Source organism: Petaurus breviceps, unplaced genomic scaffold (assembly GCF_028583685.1).
Source record: "Petaurus breviceps papuanus isolate PSGF00001 unplaced genomic scaffold, PetGlider_PUasm1.0 91133, whole genome shotgun sequence".
NCBI classification, from domain to species: Eukaryota; Metazoa; Chordata; class Mammalia; order Diprotodontia; family Petauridae; genus Petaurus; species Petaurus breviceps.
Genome location: NW_027187419.1, coordinates 53964442 through 53987192, shown reverse-complemented (window position 1 = coordinate 53987192; position 22751 = coordinate 53964442). Strand labels below are relative to the sequence as shown.

The 22751-nt window shown below is 37.7% G+C and overlaps 1 protein-coding gene across 3 annotated transcripts in view; it reads left to right on the top strand.

The window, feature by feature from the left end:
- Positions 1 to 22751, top strand: part of LATS2 (large tumor suppressor kinase 2) — an 84687-nt gene that overhangs the window by 18501 nt on the left and 43435 nt on the right. For all 3 annotated transcript variants that reach the window (XM_069080308.1, XM_069080310.1, XM_069080309.1), the window contains exon 2: positions 1030 to 1580. In XM_069080308.1, coding sequence (XP_068936409.1) covers positions 1251 to 1580 — 330 coding nt within the window. In that variant the 5' untranslated portion in view covers positions 1030 to 1250. The remainder of the gene's footprint in view (positions 1 to 1029; positions 1581 to 22751) is intronic.

Genomic DNA, 22751 nt, shown 5'->3' with positions numbered 1-22751 from the left:
GGGTGGTAAAATTTTTGACCCCATTAACTCTTGTCATCTACTAGGGAGTACCCACGCCAATAAAATCACAATCTTACACTGTGAATTACAATTCAAATATTAAGTATCACAATGGTACTTTTTCTGTCTTTGACAGATATATTTAGAATAAGCCAAAATTTTACTGTATTCCATTTAGTTTGCATATTATATTTTAATGGTCTACTAGTTGGCTAAAGAACCTTACAGAGTCAAGACCTGAATTATAATACTGCCTGAGACAGTGTGACCTTGGGTAAAGCACTTAACCTCCTTACTGTCTGCCCTTGAAGCTCCTAGAGGGTGGAGACCTCTCCTCCCAAAAACTCCATTTAAGGAAGGAGTCTAGATTAGGCTCTCTTCATTCCCTACCACCTACACTGCTGGACTAATTCATCATGTCTTTGTGATTGGGGTAGGGGACCCTCTTTTTCCCTTTTCCTGCTTTTTTTGCTTCCTTTTATATGTTGTTTTCCTGTTAGATCGTAAGCTTGTCTTTTGCCTTTCTTTGCTTGCCATACAATTAGCACAATGCCTGGCACATAGGCATTTAATAAATGTTTATTGACTGACTGATCCAGCTGCATTTTTCCTCATTTGTAGAATGGATATATTAATAGCTCCCACCACACTGGGTGGTTGTAAGGAGGATCAAATGAGATGATGTATGTAAAGCACTTTGCAAATTTTTTTTTTTTTGCTTTTTGGAGGGCAATTGGTGTTAAGCGACTTGCACAAAGTCACACAGCTAGTAAGTGTGTCAGGTGTCTGAGGCTGGATTTGAACTCAATAACTCCTTACTCCAGGGCTGGTGCTCTATTCACTGCACCACCTAGCCGCCCCAAGCACTGCAAATTTTAATGTGATGTAGAAATAACTGTTAATATTATGTCACGTTGTATTTTAGTAACTGCAAAAATACTGATTTTCATGAAATAGAATTTAAAAAAATAGTGTAAGATCATGTTTTTAAGCAAATAACATTTTTTTTGTTTTCATTATCTTTTTCAGATATAGATCTGCAAAATGAGGACTCTAGAAACATTTAGGTTCTCTATAGGAACTATGAAGATTGAAGAAAAAAATTAAAAAGGAAATTGTTTTGAAAGTATGTTTACAAGGAACTGGTAACTGTTGACAATAGGTTGGGGGGGTTGTTTGTTTTTGTTTTTTTTAGGAATAAAGTACTTTGAGAAGATTGTATTTATGTTAAAAAGGAAACTGGACTAACAATGAGGCCAAAGACTTTTCCTGCTACAACTTATTCTGGAAACAGCAGACAGAGATTGCAAGAGATTCGTGAAGTGTTAAAACAGCCTTCCAAATCCTCTGGCCAAGGGCTACCTGTTGGAGCAGGCAGTGACACCTCCTTAGACACCAAAATCTTGGTAGTAAAAGATGCAGCAAGGCAGCAGCAGATGAAACCTACTCCAAAGTTTGGACCTTATCAAAAAGCTTTGAGGGAGATCAGATACTCTTTGCTACCTTTTGCCAATGAATCAAGCACAGTGGATGTAAATCGGCAGATGTTACAGGAGTTGGTCAAAGTCGGATGTGATCAGGTAGGTGTATGGATTCCCTTTGGATCTTTGGGTTGTATCAAGTAGTAATGCATTGGGGGTGAAGTGAATGTTTTGTTTTAGCAAGTGTTGGTGTATTCTGAGATTTAGATTGATCATTCATTACAGAAAAGATTTCTGGGGATCTATAATTGCTCCTGTTAATTAGTCGCATTATAATGTCTTCTTCCTATGCATGTCCTCTTTAGACAACATCTGGGAAATTATCTTTTCTGTACTTGAGAAGTCAGGAAGAAAGACTTAAGCATTTAACTTACATCATGGCTTAATTTAGCTTTAAGTTAATAGATTTTTCTACTCACGTATGCTGATTTGGTGTTCATATCCTTTCTCTGACTGCATACTTTTCCCTCATTTCCATGTTATGGGAGATGTAGGTTACTTCCTATGGGTGGATGGGAAGGAATAGAAGAGAGAGGGAAAAAAAGTCAAGTAACCTGTAGACATATGCTTCCACGTACATCCATAAAATAGGCTCAATACATTTATGTATTTTTTTTTATTTCATATGACTGTGATGTGTCCACTAAGAAAATTCTTAATTTTGATAGGCAAATAGGTCTAAAGTAAAACGAGATACTGTTTTATAGGTCCTCATTAATAAAAACATTATTTCCTTGTGAATGACTTCTGAAAGTCATTGTTGTACCATCTGTCATCCCAGTCATGGTTGCTCTTTCAGGACTAGAACAAGCTGGGTGCTTTTGCTAACAGAGTGCCTTGAAAAATGAGATTTCACTTTTCAGAACAAGTGAGAGTTTTTTCATAAAATATGGGAATGGCAGTAGAGGAAGTAAAGTGAATAATTGTGACATTTCATACATGACTGTTAAAGATAGAGATCATTACTGTATTCAGATTTTCCGGAACACAATATGTATTGAAAGACTGTTGCCTTTCAGTTAACATATAACTTCTCCTGGGCCAGAACTGTTGATTTCATTGGCATAGGAAACCTCCAGTTAGGAAATCAATGTAGACAGCTGCACCTCCTCAGCAACTGATTTTTTCAGAGTTGTCTGGGGGTGGTGAAAGGATAGGTGACATTCCTTGCATCACACAGGTAGGACTTGAATCCAGATCTTCCTAACTTGGAGTCAGGATCTCTCTCTGTTAGCTGCACTGGCTTTGTTGGTTACAGATTTTAATTTTACTGGGTTTTGTAGTGTGTTTGTGAAACCGTGCCCGCTTTATCAGTGCTTCCTTCATTAAGATGCTGAGGCTGTGCACAGGACCAAGTGTTTTATGGCATGCATTGTTGTATAGAAAGTGTTTTACAAAGCATGAAATCATAAATAATGTGGTGCAGAGGGTTTCTAGAAGTGTAAAATGACGGCAGAAGGCATGACCTTGCTCACTGCAAAAATATGAAGCTAAATATGCTGCCAAGTGTTATTCCCTGACAAAGGTCGATGGGTTTGAAAGTACAGAGGGAGCAATCTTGGAGAAAAATCAGAGTGAGATCATGGAGAGACTTACAGGTCAGAAGCAGAGTTTAAAATCTGTCCCTGTAAATCACTTGCAAACAAAAGAGGCAATTAGAGATGGCATATTGGGTGCAGTTGTGTTTCAGCTGTGATTAAAAAGAAGCAAGTGAAGCATGTGATCCAAAACACAGGTGGAATCCCACTGTATCAAAATCCATTAGTGATAATTGCATTACAAAATATAATGTAGACGATACCGTCTTTTCTGTTTCCACTGGATGAGATCCCAGTGCATTCAAATTAATTAGGGTGGGCACTCCAGTAAAGTTCTAACCAACAAAAGTACACTTATTTTAATTGAAAGTAAAAAGCAACCTATTTACCATACTACCTCTGAAAAATTAAATCTAAAGTCAATTTATTGTATAGTGTTGCTTTGTAACTCAAAACAGCTGTGCCTCCACCCATACCACCCACCTCAGTCATCCTAGCAAAATTTGACTGTGTCTGGATGTGGAGAGAACCTATCTTTATTTTAAAAGGTTTTTAAAAAGCATTCTGGGAAGAAAGATATTATATAAACCCAAACAATGAGACAAAGTGATTGAACACCTCTAGTTTTTGTCTCCTTCTGCTGGGTAGAGCTGGGTATCATTGTAATTCAAATAGGACACTTAAAAGAGAACCCAATTGTATCTGCACAAGTCTTCCATCTCCTCTTCCCCCTCCTCCCTTCCATCTGCTTTGAGCCTTATTCTCTTTCTTCATCTTGATGGGAAAGAATTTAAACTCTTTTCCCATAATCTAGTAGTCATAGAGTTTTATTTTGATTGGTCTTTGTTGAAGTTTGTAAACGTTGCTTTTGCCATTTTATTTCAACAAAGTTTAATTCAAAATGCATCACTCCTCTACCAGTTGTGTTTATTTTTCTTTGAAATAAGTGAAGACTTAAGTCCTTTGCTTTTCCTCCTGCCCTTATATAGTCTATGTAATGAGTCTCTGAATTAAACTTCATAGTCCAGTTACTAAGGTAGAATATAAATACTCTAGAGGAAAAAAATGACCCCTCTGCCAGTAATTTTATTCCTCGAAGAAAGCTTTCCTTCTGATGCAAAGTTTGATGTTTTTTCAAGGAGTTGGAAAGATAAATTTTCTGGCGTGAATATAATACATTTCCAAGTATCAGTTTGATTATCTTTTATTGGCCTGTAATGAAGGTTTTGGTCTTAGCTTTAGCTTATCTCCTTATTTTTCATTTTCTTCCAGGATTCTTGCATATTTTTTTTCTTTGTCAAAGATTAATTTTTTTTTTAAGAAAGAAGGCTTTGAGTCTTCCTTTTTCCTTTTGGCAGTCTTTTAAGAACCACTAATTTGATTATACAGAAATTGTAGTATGAAGAATGTTCACATTTTTCTGGAACTAATACTTTTATAATTCATTTGCCAGCTAGTTACATTACAAATTGCATATTACAGATTGCAAGTTCAGCATGTACTATATAACATGTAGCTTTTTGGTTAGGCTAGTAGATTGAAAATGAAGTGCTTCTTGAAGAGAAATGACTTATGCAGAACTGGAGAAGTTAAGATAGTTTGTTTTTTGAGGAAGGGGAAGTAGTTCTTCACATTGCCTAACCTGAAAGGGAAGAAAAATTTTCTCTCTTAAACCTAGGGAGTGCCAAAACTAGAAAACTAGGGTTAAAGAGAGTCCCCAGTGACTCTGTATATCATTATCAAGAAATATCAAAATGAAAAAGAACAGAAGCCAAGCATACCAATAATGGAAATTATTCATCCAAGTGTCCTATAACAACAGGACTTAGTTCTCCCTTTTACACATTCTGCCTCCAAGACTTTTTAATAATGTGTAAAATTAAATAATTTGGGAATTGTAATAAACTCATAGTCATTGGCTCAGCTGGATTTTTTTTTTTTTGCATCTTCTAGAGGAGGGATGTTTTATCTGCAATCAGTTGACCAAGAGTCTATGGATAGAATTTAAAGGTTCTGTGAACTTGGGGGAAAATTAAATCTTTATTTCCACTAACTTCCAACTGAAACCTAGCATTTCTTTCAGTTATTTAAAAATATTTTGGGCACTTTTAGAACTGCTTTATATCCATTGCCCTGTTTGATTCTGATAGCAACCACGTGAAAGAGGTATTACATAGAAGATTTCATTTAAAAAATAAAAACACATTTCTAATAACGCTTCTCCAGGCTGCCAAATGGGTCAGTGACACAAAAAAAGATTAATAACTCCTGATCTAGAATAACTCTGCCTCTAGGTCCCAAGTAATCCCTCTGACCTTCAAAGACCCAGACTTAGAAATGAATGGAAGTCTGGAGCTCCAGGCAGAATCACTGCTGCCCTTGGTAATGACAGCAGCAACCAGGAAACCCAGAAGTATGCACGATACCTTTGCACTTCCGTGACTTTTATTCTCAATCCCAGACTTTGTACTTCCCTCCCAAAGCGCACCTGCTGTGTACAGATGACGTGCGTTTATTTCAACTAAATTTGAAATAAATGTCTGCCTCTTCAGACTACCAGTTTAGGAGATTATCTGGTTGCCATGGTATTATTACTGTGAGAGTTGGTCTTATGATGAATGAGGAGAGTCCCACACCAACCAGCCTACCATTAAGTGATGAAATCAAATGAACATAATGATTATACATTTCTTAGTTCTGAGAGGCAAATTTAATGTTCTTAGACTCATTCATTTTTAGCATTCTTTCAGAAGAAGCAGAAAAATATAATAGAGCACCAAATTGGGAGTAAGGAGAGATTTGGGCTCAAATTCAGCCACAACCACTTAACTAGCAGTAGAACTGCAACCAAATATATAAACCCTATTTCTTCATCTGAAAAATGGAAAGAATAATAACATTTGTATTTAACAGGGTTATTTTGAGGTATCAGATGAGATAATGACATGATTTAGGGAAAAGATTATATTTGCATTTGGAGTTAGAGGGCCCAAGTTCAAATTTCAACTTGCCTCTTACTATCCAGTTGACCTAATTACTTAACCTCCATTTCATCTGTAAAATAAGGAGGCAAAGTAGACATTCCCTAAGGTCCCTTCTTGCAGTAAGCCTATGATTCTATATTAAATGCTTTGTAGATTTTTTTTTTGCTATTTTTATTAAAGAGGGGCAATTGGGGTTAAGTGACTTGCCCGAGGTCACATGGCTAGTAAGTGTCGGATGTCAGATTTGAACTCAGGTCCTACTGACTCCATGACCGGTGCTCTATTCACTGCTCCACCTAGCCGCCCCCGTGCTTTGTAGATTTTAAAGAGTTATAAAAATGTTTATTTTGTGAGGTTTCGTTTATTACTGTTATTTGGTACTTCTTTTTCAAGTCTTGGTTATGTTGTCTGTGGTATATATAGTTGTAAATAGTTATGAATCTATAAATCTATAGTTACATATGTTTGACCCTCATGATAATCCTATGAAATCTATGTACTGTTATTATCCCAGTTTTTCAGATGAGAAAACAGGCTGAGAGAGTTCCAGTAACTTGCTCAGGAGCATACACCAGTAAGGGTTGGAGGCCAACTTCACATTCAGGCCTTTCTGACTCTAGTTCAGCACTCTGTCCGCTATATCACCTAGCTGTCTCAATAAAATAATTGAAAAGTAAAGAAACAGTTCACTCTTAAATTTATACAGAATCACTATTCCTTTGTGCATCGGTAATAAGAACACATCTTAAAATTATTTCATTTCTTTTTTATTATTATTTAATTTATTTTTAGTTTTCAACATTTCCCAAAGATTTTGAGTTGCGGATTTTCTTCCGATCTCTCCCCTACCTCCCCCCACGATGGCAGTTATTTCATTTCATTTAAGATATTTTACATTAGTGAATTCAAAAGAGTTCAAGTGATAATGAATGTTAACTCTGTGCTTGTTTAAAAAGGAGAGATCTTTGTGTCATTGAAAACTCAAGACTACTATAAGTCACCAGATTTGAGGGAAGGAGAAAACACAGAACTTTAAATGTGGGATTGTCACTAATGAAACAGGAAGTTGTATTACAATGGTATTTGGGTGTAGCTATTCCTCCCCTCCCCCTTTTAGGTTTTCTAGCTGAATCTGCTCTTAATTACAAATTGCATACAATATGTGACCAGGATATGGAATTACTTTGACATAGGACAGGCAAATTATACCTTTATGTGTTATTTTCTTAATTGTGCCTGCGGGTGGGTGAGTGATGGTTGTTGATACCTTTTATTAATAAAGAAGATAAAAACTGCACTTGTTCTGAAGGCATTCCTTAGCAGAGTGTGTAATTTCATTTTTAGGATGCTTGTGAGAAGCTGTGTAATATCAGGGGAAGAGCATTCATCTGAGAGTCAAAGAACCTGGTTTCGAGTTTCATTTCTATCACTTCAGTCACTGCTTCCAGGCACCTACAGTTAAAGACAAAACCAATACCATTCCCTGTTCACAAAGAGCTTGCTTTCACTTCACACTATAGTATACCCAGGGGTGTGCTGGAGCCAGCCCAAACCTTGGCAGAGCTGATTGTTAAATTTTTAGTGTGAACTTTTACACCTCAGAGATCAGTAGAACTAAACATCAAGGCTTGATATATTGTTTTGTTGACTGAGAGCCTTACTATACATTGCCACCTCCCCCCCTCCCCGCCCCAAAAAGCTAGTCATTCAACATTTACCAATACTACATCACTGTCTGTGTATTATCTCCCCTTTTAGACTGTGAAGCCATTTTAGAATTGTTTTTGCCTTGCTTTGTATCCCCAGTACTTAGTATAGTAACTGCCATATACATAGCAAGTACTTAGGAAATGCTTATTAACATTCCAGATGAACTTATGTTCATAGATAAGACAGGATAAATACACAGTGATAGGGGCAGGGCGCTAACAATTTGGGAGAATCAAGAAAGGAACTTGGGCTGAAGAGAGGAGGAGCTAGCGGTTCCAAGAGGTAGAGGAAGGGAAGAGCATTCCAGATGGGGCTGGGGGGGGGGGGGAGGAGTGGGGAGGCAATGGGAAGATAGATAGTCTGTGAATTGGCAGTCAGATAACCTTGCTGGCCTTCATTGTCTATAAAATCAAGGGTCTGGATTTGATGGTTTCTACCGGCTCTGAAAGTCTGATATTCTATAATTCCCTGACACTGTGTCTGGTAGCTTTTGCAGAGGTGTATTAAGACTAACACCTTAGGGGCAGCCAGGTAGTTCAGTGAGTAAGAGCACTGGCCCCAGAGTCAGGATGACCTGGGATCAAATCAGGCTCAGACACTTAGCACCCACCCAGAAACACCTGGCTGTGTACCCTTGAGCAAGTTACTTAACCCCAATTGCTTAAAAAAAAAAAAATTGAAAAAAGACTAATACCTTAGTCAAGAAGGAAGTCTTGTTAAGGATCTTAATTAAAGAGATCTCTTTGCCATCCTCTCTGTTTTCTTAGAGGCCTGTTTTCTGTGACTCATAGAATTGAGTTAGAAGAAACCTGCATTCTAGCATGAATTAGTCATATATATCACTATTTGCTGCAGTTCTACTTTCTCAGGGTAAATTATAAGGATAGTATTGTCTCAATTTAGCATCCTACTGGGTTCACCAAAATAAATTTTTCAATGGTGTGTTTAACATAACATCCTATCATTCATTTCAGTTCGTGTTGAGTACCCACTATATACACGGCTATGAATTCAGTTTAAAAAAAGCCTCGGAGCTTTTGTTCAATTTCCCAAGGCTTCTCAATTGATTAGAGACACCAATAATGGTGTATTAACCAAATGCCCCTTTAGTCAATGAGTATCATTCTTCTGGTCTCTAGTTTGTTTTTGGACTCTTTTAAGTTTCTTCTGTTATATATAGCACTCACACTTCTGGGTGGTAAAGATGAGAACCCAGGGAGAAAAAGACATTAGAACTGCCTTTTGATGGGATTATGATGTTTTAAATTAGCTTTTAAAATAGTCATTTCCCAACTTCTCTTTAATTCAGTTACTAGAAGGCCCCCTAAGGTCCTTCCTTGCTCCAGATCTATGATGCCACGTTCATAGTTCTCTAATTTAGCATAACATTAATTCACCACATAGACTTTTCTATTAAGTACAAGTTGATCCAGGGCAACAAATGTGTATTAAAAGCAGCTACTGTGTACAAGACACTGACTAGGTACAGGCAATAAAAAATGAGAAATAAAATATGAAACTATTCCTGTCTTTAAAAGTACCTCATTGCCATTGAATTTTGTTAAAATTAAATACAGTTCTCTACTGCCTTCGTAATTTTATGCAAAATGCCTTCTTTATTCTCTTGTAGGATATTTGTTAATGTTTTTCTGCTAGAGTTCTTTTGTGTTGTTGGGGGTGGTGGTAGTAGCGGAATTCCCTTTCCTTTTGTCCATTGTATTCTTTCCCTTCTTTCCCCCTCCTCCAACAACCAGTATTGTGTTTTGTACTTAGTAAATGCTATACTGACATGGATTTGAGTGACCAGTTTTCTAATAATATAATTGTATCCTAAATCATAGAACTGTCCTAAGTACTTGAGGGTGGTGTAGAGTATTGGAGCTTGGGAAACTTGGCATAGCTACTTTAAAAAATTCTTTTGGAAGGGCAGCCAGGTAGCACAGCGAGTAAGAGCACCGGCTCCAGTGTTGAGAAGACCTGGAGATCGAATCCCGGCCTCAGACACTTAGCACCCACCCAGAAACACCTGGCCGTGTAACCTTGAGCAAGTTACTTAACCCTGATTGCTTTAAAAAAAAAATTCTTTTGGATAGTATCATTTTCCTCTTATGCAACTTTATTTCTGTTCCTTCTGTCCTGTAGAACTGCATGTATGGTATGCATTATTCTCTCAGTGGTTTTGATTTATCATTTGGAGAGTTAGGATATTAGAAAAAGAATTAGTCATGTGATAAGAATAAAGGCTGCTTTATCCAGAAGTGTGCTTTCTCAATCAATAAATATGCTATATGAATTTAAAACAACCTCATTTATGTTCTAAAAGCTTTTATTCAGGTGGAAAAAAAACCTTCTTATTCATCATAGAGCTATTCATACTTGGCATCCACTAGACCAAGAGATGTAAGAGAACATACTGGAATGAACTGAGCTAGGTGGAAATCTTTAACCACAAATTGCTTTGGAGAAGCTTGAAGGACACTTAAGGAGGAAGTGTGTACTTGTCTCCCCTCCCAGTCCTACCCTTTTACTAAGGTAATTAGTCAGTTAATAATGAAGCCATCCCCAGAGAAGATTTCAGATTTAATGGTTTTACTAAAATATCCTTTATCTTTTAGTCATTGCAGATTAGAAACTTTAAAGTAGGGGATCTCAACTTATTGGTAGATCTTGAATCCCCATAAATTCACCACCTCTTCTTTGAGACTTCATTGTCACCCTGGTTTGTACTGTCAATTTTGGGAAATGAAAAGGAATTGATTTCATCTCATTTTTAACTCTTCCCTCTCCTTTATCCAAAAAGAAGAGAAAAAGAAAATCATCATAACTAATCAACAGATTTTTTAAAAAAAAATCTCATGTTATATGCAGTGTACTATTTGCATATAACACATAACTCACTTCGAAGAAAGTGAGGGGAGGTATCTTCTCATATCTTTTCTTTGGGGGCCAAAATTACTCTTTATAATTTAGCAAGTTTCATTTTCAGTTGTTTTGTGGTTCTCTCCATTTACATTGTTGTATATGTATATATTATTTTGCATATGTCTATACATATATATTGTATATGTATGTATTGTATATATTATTTTCATGGCTCTTTTTACTTCACTTGGCATTAGTTCATGATGATACTCTTACTCTCTCTGTTCTCATTATGTTCATTATTTCTAATGGCACAGTAATATTCCATAACATTAATGCATCACAACTTGTTTGGCTATTCCCCAACTGATGTGTGTCTATGTTGTTTCCAGTTCTTTACTACCACAAAGAAAATCCTGCTATAAATATTTTGATGTACTGTATATGGAGGCTTTCTTTTTTGGCAGTAACCTTTGGTGTATGTGCCTGTAGAATCTGTGTCAAAATGTATAGATATTTTAGCTACTTTTTTTGCATAATTAATTTTTTAAAATAGCCAGCATTGATACAAAGTTTTTAGACTTGCAAAGAACTCTACAAATATTATCTACAAATTTTATCTTCACAACAACCCTGGGAAAAGTAGTTGTTATTAATATCCCCATTTTATAGATGAAGAACTAAGGCAGACAGACCAAGACAAATGAAGGCTAGATTGTAATTCAAATCTTCAGATTCCATATCCTCTTGACTCCTGATCTGGCGTTCTATCCACTGTGCCATCTAGCTGCCTAATTGCTTTCCAGAATGGTTGTACTAACTTACCCCCTCCACAGACAGTTCATTAGTGTACTTGTCTTTCAACAAGCCTTCTAAGGTTAACTGTGGAACATTGTCATATGTTTGTTTATAGTTTGCAGTTCTTCTTTTGAAAACTGTTCATATCTTTTGACCACTTATCTATTGGGAATGACTTTTGGTTTTCTATATTTGTTTGTTACCTATCTATTCTTGGATAACAAACCCTTATCATAAATTTGCTATAATTTTTTTCCCCAGTTGACCTCTTCCTTTCTTTTCTTAGATGCACTGATTTTGTTTGTGCAAAAGTTTTTAACAGTTTCATGTAATCAGAATTATCTATTTTATCTTTTGTAATTACCTATATCCCTTTTTTGGTTGAGAATCCATACCCTCCCCATAGTCTACAGCTTGATTTTCATGGCATCCTGGGATCTCTGTGATGGCCTCCCATCATCCCTAAAATCAGCACAGGTTACCTAGGATACCTGCAATAATGTGTTCCAAAGCCTCCTTAAAATGCGTATTTTTTGCAGGGACCCCTACATTCCTGAGCTACTCCATCTCCTCGTTCACTCTGAATTCCAGAAGCTTCAGGAAAAGAGTGCTCTTATTAAAGACTTAGGTCATTAATGTATGTGGTCATGTCCAACAGTTGTTTCATGAGTGCAGGTTCCAAATTCATCAGTCCTATAGGAAAGCAAATGAAAATTTTAAAGTTAAAGCTTTTCAGGCCAAAAGCATCTATCAGGTTTCAGTCTGTGTAAGGAGACACTGTGTGTCTTTCCTTCTCTAGTTGTCTTCCCTTTCACCTTTCTAGCTGTGCTTGATTTTTTTGAAGACTTGGACCACTCTTGTTACTATAGAGTAGTATTGCTTGGAAATAGACCCTGGAATGATAAAGGACTGACATTCAGCTCACACCTTTAAACACTACATATGGATAAATGTGAAAGGTGATGGTAAGGCAGAGTCAGATCAGCAAGGAGATGGGTGGTCGGTCATTTCTTTTGGTGGTACAGAAACAGAAACTGGGGGTGCAGTCCTGGCAGTCAGCTTGAGGTGGAAGGTCTTCACTTCTTCTTTAGGTTAAAAGGAGAAAAATAACACTTCAGGAAGACCTAATGCTTGGCTCCCCCCTCTCATTGACGTTCACTCTCTTTTTTTTTCTTTTTGGAGGGGTGATTGGGGTTAAGTGACTTGCCCAAAGCTGCACAGCTAGTAAGTGTTAAGTGTCTGGGCCTCTTGACTCCAGGACTGGTGCTCTATTCACTGTACCACCTAGCTGCTCCTGCCATTCACTCTTTTTTTTTTTTTCCAAGCAATTGGGGTTAAGTAACTTGCTCAAGGTTACATGGCTAGTTATTTCTGGGTGTGGTGCTGAGTATCTGAGCCCGGATTTGATCCCCAGGTCATCCCGACACTGGAGCCGGTGCTCTTACTCACTGAGCCACCTGGCCACCCCTCCCGCCATTCACTCATAAAACTGGTCACTATAAGGGTGGCGCAGTGAATAGAGCACTGGCCCTGGAGTCAGGAAGATCTGAGTTCAGATTTGACCCCAGACACTTAACTGGCTAGCTGTGTGACCTTAGGCAAGTCACTTAACCACAATTGCCCTGCCTTACCCCCTCCAAAACAAAAATGGTCACTATAGGTAACAGATGTTGCATATCACCTTTAAAGGGAAATACTTTAAGAAACTTCTAATGGTGTGGCTTTGAATATTCTTGTCAATTTGTTATTTCCACTGCTTTCAAAGTGACATGTTGATTACATCTGTCTTTAGATCCTTGGAAAGAACAGACTGTCATATCATCTTTCCATGATTGTTGATCTTTAAAAACTAACAACTGAGCATTTATTGAGTACCACCTGTGTGGCAAGCATTGTACTGGGAATTAAGGATACAGAGACAAAACCAAACTGGTCTCTACCCTCAAGGAGGGAGAAACATATAAAGGGATATAGTCAGTCAGTCAATAAACAGTTAATTAGCACCTTCTGTTTGCCAGGTACTATGATAAGTGCTAAGGACACAAAAAAAAGAAGCAAAAGATAGTCCTTGTCCTCAAGGCACTCACAATTTAATGCTAGCTGGCATTTATATAGTACCTACTATGCAAGTATTATCTCATTTGATCCTCACAACCACTGCTATTATCCCCATTTTATAGATGGGGAAACTGAGGAAAATAGGTTAAGTAATTTGCACCAGGTCATATGGCTGGCAAGCATCTGAACTAGATTTGGACTCAGGTCTTTCTGATTCTAATTCTAGCATTTTATCTAGTGTGCAACCTAGCTGCCTTTAGCATCCTAGAATTTATTACCATCTACACTTGGAAAGTGTCAAAACAGGTAATCGGTTTACACAAACAATTCCATTTGCAAGTAATATGAAAAGCCTAGAATATTGGTAATAGTCAAAGTGCCTTTGTCAAGTATAAATCAGATTTACTTCTTTCCCTGAATGATGGTTTTGGTATAATACAAAACAAACTACAGATGTAGCATATCCTGGTTTTTTGTTATTACTGTAGTTCATATTCCATTATCTCCCTGTCAGAGTCAGAAGATACTGAATGAACTACTTGAGACCTTGCTATTCTTGGAGGAGTATGATGCTTAAAATTTTGTATGGACAATTTAGTCATTGAAGTCACAAGTCATTTTCTAGGAGCAGCTAAATTGTACATATAACCCCTGCTTTTCACCTGTCCCTAGTTTATGACCCCTCGTCAGTATTTCTACCATAAGTAATCTACGAATCTTTAAGTTCTTCCAGTTTCAAATTCCCATCCTTCATAACTATAGATTCCATAGTAGGTTTGGTGATTGGCCTATAAAACAGAGCATTGGATTATTCTTGTCTCCATCCCATTACCATGTGCTCTCTCCAGCTATGCTGGAGGTAAACCTGATAGAGTACAGCAGAACCCCATACTTCTTCATCCACTGTACATTCTTCAGCAATGACCTGATGGTAAGACTTTCATTATATTGGAAGTTATTTTTTCCCCCAGTTCATCTAAGTGTTAACAGATCATGAGCTTTAGAGCTAGAAGAAAAATCAGAGTTAAAATCCAATTCAGGAAGCATGTAAAGTGCTGGGGATACAAAGACCAAAGCAAAGCAGTCCCTGCCCTTACAGAGCTTATCTTTTTACTAGCAATATACACACATTAGTAAATAAAAATATAGAGAGAACAATTTCAATGGAATTGTGGAGGTGAGAACACTATTGAAGGATGAATCAGGAAATGCCTTATGTAGGAAGTGGCCATCTAGGCCAGTTCCCTCATTTTATAAATCAGGAAACTGATACCCAAAAAAGTTAAGGTACTTGGCCGAGGTCACATAGGTATTAAATAGTATACATTGAATTCAAACTCAGGCTCTTTGCTTGTAAGGGCCATGTACCATGTTGGTTAATATATGATTCAGTATTGACCTAGGAAAACATGTCCTGTATTATTCTCACATTTGTTTCTGGGCTTGCCATTATTTGCTTTTTAAAGTTAGTTCAATGTAAATTTGTTGCTATTTTATTTTTCAAAATAAAAGGTATTTTAATTCAGCTGATTGGTGATGCCATATTGAATAAAGTAGCAGGTCTGGAAAATGAGATTATAATTTTTCATTGAGTGTAACAAGTTGAAAAAAATGGATTGGAGTATATAGAATGAAGTTAAATGGAGATATATGCAGGATGATTCACTTACGACTAAGTAATGAAATGTGGAAAAAGGCAAATATTCTTTTCATTGATGTAGCTGATGAAGATCAAGGAATATTGTTTAATCTTTTAATAGAAAATGAATCAGCAAAGTAGTGTTCTTGTATTAAAAGCAAATCAGATATATTTGTATGTATGCCTGTGATCTAAAAACGGGTACTTAACCCATTGGGATCATAAAATAATCCAGATATAATCAGAATGGGTCAGGTCTGAGCACTGTGTTCTGATTTGGAAACCATATTTTCAGTGAGATGTGCTTAGAATAAATAAGTCAATCAGAACACCTTTTCTAAGCATTTAATTGCGTGCCAGACACTATGCTAAGTGCTGAGGATACAAAGAAAAAGTAAAAACATGCCCTGTCTTCAAGGAACTTATATTCTAATGAGGAAGACAATATTTACATACATAAATATATGCAAGATGTTGCCACAGTAGATAAAAAGTAATCTTCAAGGAGTAAGGCATTATTGTTGTGGGTTGAGGGTGCAGAGAGGAAGAGCAACTTGGAAAGGCCTGCAGAAGGTGGTATTTGAACAGAGTCTTGAAGGAAGCCAGGGATTCTGATAAGCAGAGGTAATGAGGGAAAGCATTCCAAGTGTGAGGGACAAGCTTCACAAGGGCACAGAGAGGAGAGAGATGGAGTATCATGTGAGAAAAAAGCAAATAGGCTAGGATGGCTAGACCATAGAACGTATGGAGGGGAGTCATTTATTTGAAGACTGGAAAGCTAGGACAGTAGCTTTACATGCTATTTATATTTTATTTTCATACCATTTATATTTTTTTCTGAATTACTGGAGTTGGGGACAGTATCAGACTTGTACTTTAGAAAGTCATTTTTTTGGTTGTGTGAAGGATGATGTGGAGTGGGGAGTGACTTGAGGCAGAGAGACCAATTAGGAGGCTATTGAAGTAGTCCTGGTAAGAGGTGATGAGGACCCTGAACTAGGTTGATGGTTGTATGAATAAAGAGAAGAGGGGAGAAAATTGGGGGTGGGGGGGCGCGCGGAGAATAAGCTACTTATAGGTTGGTGTCTGATAGGAGATTGGAACCTTAGGAGAAAGACTTGAATTTTGGGACACCCTGAATAAGGAGTGATCAGCATAGAGATAATTGAATTCAAAGGAACTTATGAGGTCATCAAGTCAGACTATAGAAAACCCAGGAGCCTTGGAGCATGCCCGTAGGTACTTGGCATGATATTGACGAAGATCCAGCCAAGGATGCTGAAGAGTAGTGGTAAAACAGCTTAGGAAGAGAAAGCAGTGTCATGAAAATCTAGAGAAGAGAAATGGAAAGAAAAAAAAAGCACAAGACTGAGTCAGAAGAGCGGGTTCAAATACTGGTTCTAAACTTCCTTGTGTGATTTTTTTCATCTCTTTATTCCTCAGTTTCCATTTATGTACATTGAGAAGTTGGATGAGATGACTTCTGACTCCCCTACCAGCTTTAAATATAAGAACTTGTGTATATATCCTGTATGTACCAATTTATTTATGTTGTGTCTCCAATGAATGTAACATCCTTGAGTGCAGGAACTTTTTTTTGTCTTTATTTTTCTCCCTTGCATAGTGCCTAGCACATATTAGTCTCCTAATAAATGCTTATTGATTTATTTGATTGCTCTTTCAACTTGTTCTGAGTGACCTTAAATTCATACTTCACTGTTCATTTGGTGCCTCAGATAAAATGAAAAGAGAACTAGCCCTGGAATCAGAGTACATGAGTCCAAGTCCCCCATCTCTGTGCAACCTTAGACAAGTCACTTATCCTCCATGAGCCTCAGTTTCCTCATCACAAAAATGAATGGATTGGATCAAAATAGCTTGAGTTCCTTTCCAGCTCTAGAATTATGATCCTATGATCCTAAGATATTCTACCTTGTAGTATTTTATTTGGTTCAAGTATGTATGTTCCTGACTAGATTAAAAGCTCCTTGAGAGTACAAAACACATTTTCTTCAATATTTGTAGTCTTCACAATTTGGGGTATTTAGTAGTTGCTGCTCAAGAAATGCTTTTTGAATAGAACTGAAAATGAACCAGGATTCAAAGAAAATTGAGAGGATTGCAGTAGGAGGAAAGGAGGAAGACTTGTAGAGAGAACCAGGGAAACTGCAAGATAGGAAAGGGAAGAAGATGGAGAGAGTGATAATGTGACTAAAGATTCCAAAAATGTTTGATGCTTAGTTTGACATCACTGCATTCTCTATGGGAGCTGTGAACTACAGATCCCGGGAGAGGAAGGGAAGAGAAGGGAAGGGAAAGGAAGGAAGGGAAGGGAAGGGAGGGGAAGGGAGGGGAGGGGAGGGAAGTCAAGTCAAGTCAAGTTTTTTCTACTGGGACTAAATTCTACATTATCTATAGTAGTGAAGCAGGTGTTTGTTCTCTGTTAGTCTCTCTATGAAAAGTTAACCATTGGGGAAAACTTTTGTCCTTAAATTAAAAAACTTCACCTGAATATTGGGACCTTTTGAGCCATCCTAGATAAGGATGTCCAGGAAGAAAGATTTGACTTGCAAAAAATAAATCTGCTCATGTTCCCACATAGTGTGAGAGCCATCAGGTTGAACTGTTCTGTTATTTCAATCTCAGATCCATGTTAGCCCTTGGCCAACTTAATGAAGCTCAGAGTTGGGAAGGGCCTTAAAGGCCACCTAGCCCAATGAATGCTGACACAAAAATTCCCCTTTACTAGCCCATGTGGTAAGTACTTCTTTGCTCATGAAGACTTCAGGTGAGGGAGGAGCAGCCCATTCTTTTTGTTAGGAAGTTTTTCCCCTTGTGCCAATCCTAAATTCACCCCTTTGTAATTTCTACCAGTTGTTTCTAGGTCTGTACACTGAGACCAAGCAAAACTAGTCAAATACTTGGAAACTAGATGTCATGTTTCTCCTTAAGTCATCTCTTCTCCAGGTTAAATATTCCTATCTTCTTCAGCCCATCCTCTCATGGCATGAACTCTAGGCATTTTGGAATTCTAGTTTCCCCCTGGACACTCACCAGCTTATCAGTAGTAAGGTGGTACCCAGAATTGAACTCAATCTATCTCCAGCCTTTGAAATTTAAGGCTTTAGGGTTTATGTTTGTTCAGATCACTTTTTCCTGGTTCCTTCTTTATTGGGGGAGAGACAGTAATAATGGGGACCCCACCTGTGCCTCTTCTCAGCCCTGGCAATTTTCCATACTCTTTGGTTCCTACTTAGGTATGCTCCCAGACAGGAGAATGAACTGAATGACCAACTGAGAACTGTGCTTAATAAATCCTGGAAATAACTGACCACTACCAGGGCTTTCATCTTACACTTGACTCTGCTGGCACTGGAGCGACCTTACCAGGCATTCATTTCAGCATAGGTTCAGGATTAACTCATTGGGACTATTATGATATAACAAATCAGTTATAATAAGTCCTTTTAGTCCTAGACCCAGCTCCAGCTCTGCTTGAAACAATAGTGTGGGGGTAGCAGGTAGGAGTACATTACTGCCTGTTGTGAAATACCTTACATTCAAGAAGACGTAACATTGTTGCAGGTTGCCTCATACTGCTTCAGAAGCATGGGAAACTCTCCACCCCCACCTCCTTCAGCTCTTTTATCCTCCCTACCCCTACCCAAACTTCCTACTCCTTCCTGTAACCTACTGGGAGAATGTACATGTAAATCTATATGACTTCCTACATCCTTTCATTCATTCATTCATTAAACAAATAAGTACAAACCTTCTGCTCATTATCTCCAGTGATTGGTTAGTAGGCAATATAAAGATTAACAAGACTATCCCTACCCTCTAGGGACTTAAAATTTAGTTGGGGTGGTGCCAAGGGTGTGCGCTTGTACAAATGTGATGCAAATTAGAATATAAATATAATAATACACATTGTAGTTATTTGTATCCATCTTAATCCCTTACTAGATTTATAAATTCTGTCAGGCCAAAGGCTGCCATATTGAAACTTTTTATTCTCCCCACAATACTTCGTGCATCGTAAATGATTAATAAATGTTTTGTTGAATAATAGAAGTAAGAAAGTAAAAAGACCATACTCACTTCTTCGAAGAGGTAATCAAGGAAGACTTCTTAGAGAAAGGGTAATTTGAGCTGTGTCTTAAAGGGTTGGGTAGGATTTCAACAAATAGAATTGGGATGGGAAGGCATTTGGGGATGTGGGTAAATAGAGTATGTGTTTGGTGTATGTTGAGTGGTCTGTTTTGGAGCATAAGGCATATAAATGGAGGTAGTTAAGAAATAAGAGTAGAACTGGATTATAGAGAGCCTCAGATGCTAAGAAAATTGGACTTTATCTGATGGGCGATAGGGGGCCTCTAAGAGATTTTGAGCAAGGGAGTAGCATGACCCAACTTCTTTACTAGAAATAATAATGTTCTCATTATCAAGGGACTAGCAGTGAGGATGGTAAAAAATAAAAGCCTTTGGGTAGTTATAATATCTAGATTTGATAACTCATTGAATGTGGAGTTCAGTGAGAGGAAGGTGGTAAGCCAGGATATTACTGACAGAAGTCAGAAAAAGGATCAAGTTTGGGGGTAATGGTGTATGGTAAGGTCATGGGGTCATAAAGAGTCTGACATGACTGAACAACAACAAAAAACTAGGTCACTTTCAGATATTTTGAACTTGAGGTGCTGCTAGTAGACTATTCTAATGGAGCTTCTCTAATAGGTAGTGGAAGTGTGCGTCTGGAGCTTGGGAAGCTTGGAAAAGTGAGTTAGAGATGGAAATTTGGAAATGTTTTGTATAGAACTCTTTGTTAGAGTTGTGGGGGTGGATAAGATCACGGAGAGAGTATAGAGAAAAAAAGATAAGAAAACCAAGGTCTAAGCCAAGAAGAATGCTAACGTCAAAGGTGTGGGAAGAGGAATAAGAAACAACAAAGAAGAAAAGAAAAGTAGCTGAAAGAAGTCAAATTTCCAGGATAAGTATCCCAATAATTATAATAGTGATACTTGGCATTTATCTGGCACTTTAAAACTTGGAGAAGTCTTTGCTTGGGTTATCTCATTTGAGTCTGACAAGAAACCTGTTGTGTAAGTATTACAGTTAGCATTATCCTCATTTTAGGAATGAGGAAACAGGTTCAGACAAGTTAAATGACCTACCCATGGTCACACAGGTAGTTAGTTAAGTGGCAGAATTCTTACTTAGGACTTCTTACTCTGAGTTCAGCATTCTCTTCTTGGCTTTGCATGCCATAAAAGGTACCAGCTTATTTTAAGGTATAGTCAAGGTGAGGGCAAATTTTTATTATTTCATGTATATGACTAAGGATATATACAGGCCTATGAAGGAAAAGCCCTGCTACTATTTTGAATTATACAAGAGATTTGTTAAAGAAATTTCACTTTTCTTAAAACCAAGACCATCTGTATTTATTTTTATATAAATCAAAGGATTATTAGTAAACTCCTTTAGTAAGGTAAGAAGGATGTTTTATTCCCTTTAGAACCATAAAACTGAAGGCCTGTATTAAATCTTAATTTCTCAGAAATGTCTGTGCGTATATACATATACATACACATACAGATATCTATATATGTACACACATTTATAAAACAATATATATAAAGAAAATCATGTCTTTCCCCTCCACCCCATGTCTTGTTAATTTCACCTGTTTCAAATCTCTCACATCCATTTCTTTCTTTCCCCTCACACACATACCACCTTAATTCACACCCTCAACATATCTCACCTAGACAATAACCTAATTAGAACTTCCTGTATATAGCCCTCCTTTCTCTCTTCCATACAGCTGCTAAAATGGTTTTCTGAAAGTACAGCTCTATGTCACATGTCTGCTCAATATGCTCCAGTGGACCCCTATAACTTTAAGGTTCAAATACAAAAGTCTCTGTTTCGCTTTTAAAGCTATTCATAACTTGGATCCAATCTTGTTTTTCTGGTTTGTTGTACAAACAGGCCTTTTAAATATTTATCATCTCTACCTCTTAAGAATCCCTAATTTTCTTCAAAATTCAGTTCAAACATATTACCTTTTTAAAAATTATTTGATTTTTTAAAAATTAACAAAAATAGACTCTTACCCTGCTACTTCTCTACCCTATTAAAAACAAACAACCTTGTGACAAATATATATATATATACTCAAGCCAGACAAATTCCTGCATTGGCCATGTTTAAAAAAAAAAAAAGTCACGTTCTGCATCCTGAAGCCATCATCTCTCTGAGACTGGCAACACGGATTCATCGTTGGTCTTTTATGATCATGGCAGATCATTGTGTTGTTCGTAGTTCTTAAGTTTTTCAAAGTTGCTTGTTTTATAGAATGATACCGTATTGTTTTCCTGGTTCTGCTCATTTCACTCTTCTTTGGTTCATATAAATCTTCCCAGATTTCACTGAAACAGTCCCTTTCATCATTTCTTAGGGTATAATAATATTCCGTTACATTCATATAACTTAAATTTGTTTAGTGATTCCCCATTTTATGGGTACCCTCTCAGTTTCTGATTCTTTGCCACTACAAAAAGAGCTGCTCAAAATATTGTTGCACCGAGTCTTTTTTTCCTCTTTGCAGCCAGGTGCTGAAGTGGCTAGAGTGCTGGGCGCGGAGTCAGGAAGATGAGCCTTCCTGACTTCAAATCCGGCCTCAGACACTTAATAGTTATGTGACCCTGGGCAAGTCACTTAACCCTGTTTGCCTCAGTTTCTTTTTTTTTTTTTTAAGCAATTGGGGTTAAGTAACTTGCTCAAGGTTACACAGCTAGTTTTTTTGTGTGTGGGTGTTAAGTATCTGAGGCCAGAACTGATCCCAGGTCCTCCTGACTCCAGGGCTGGCACTCTTATTCACTGTGCCACCTAGCCACCTCAAAGTTAGTGGTGCTTTTTTTTTTGGAGGGAGAAAGGCAGGGCAGTTAGGGGCGAAGTGACTTGCCTAAAGTCACATGGCAAATAAGTGTTAAGTGTCTGATGCTGGATTTGAACTCAGGTCCTCCTTGCTCTAGGGCTAGTGCTCTTTTCACTGCACCACCTAGCTGCCCTCCATACATTGTTTTTTGCTTTTTTTCGGAGGGGGAAGGTAGGGCAATTGGGGTTAAGTGACTGATCCAAGGTCACATGGCTAGTTTTGTGTTAAGTGTCTGAGGCTGGATTTGAACTCAGGTCCTCCTGACTCCAGGGCCGGTGCTCTACTCACTGTGCCACTTAGCCACCCCTCTTTGCCTCAGTTTCTACATCTGTAAAATGAGCTGGAGAAGGAAATGGCAAACCACTCCAGTATCTTTGCCAAGAAATGTCCAAATGGAGTCATCGAAGAGTAAAAATGACTGAACAACTTTTTTTCTCTTTATTGAATAAAGAGGCCTTTCCTGATTTCTTTCTCCCCAACTGCTACCGTGTTTCCCCGATAATAAGACACTGTCTTATTATATTTTTTGGACAGAAAAACACCAGAGGGCTTATTTTCAGGGGAGGGCTTATTTTAATGAACACTGACAGCAATTTTAATAAACAGGTAAATGTGAACAAAAAAATGTACCTTTATTCAATAAGCAAATCACTGGGGAAGAACAGGATGACGCACTCACTGCTGCAGCTCTGATTGGATGCAGCTCGGAGCGCGGCGTGCGTTTCACGGGGGGGGGGGGGG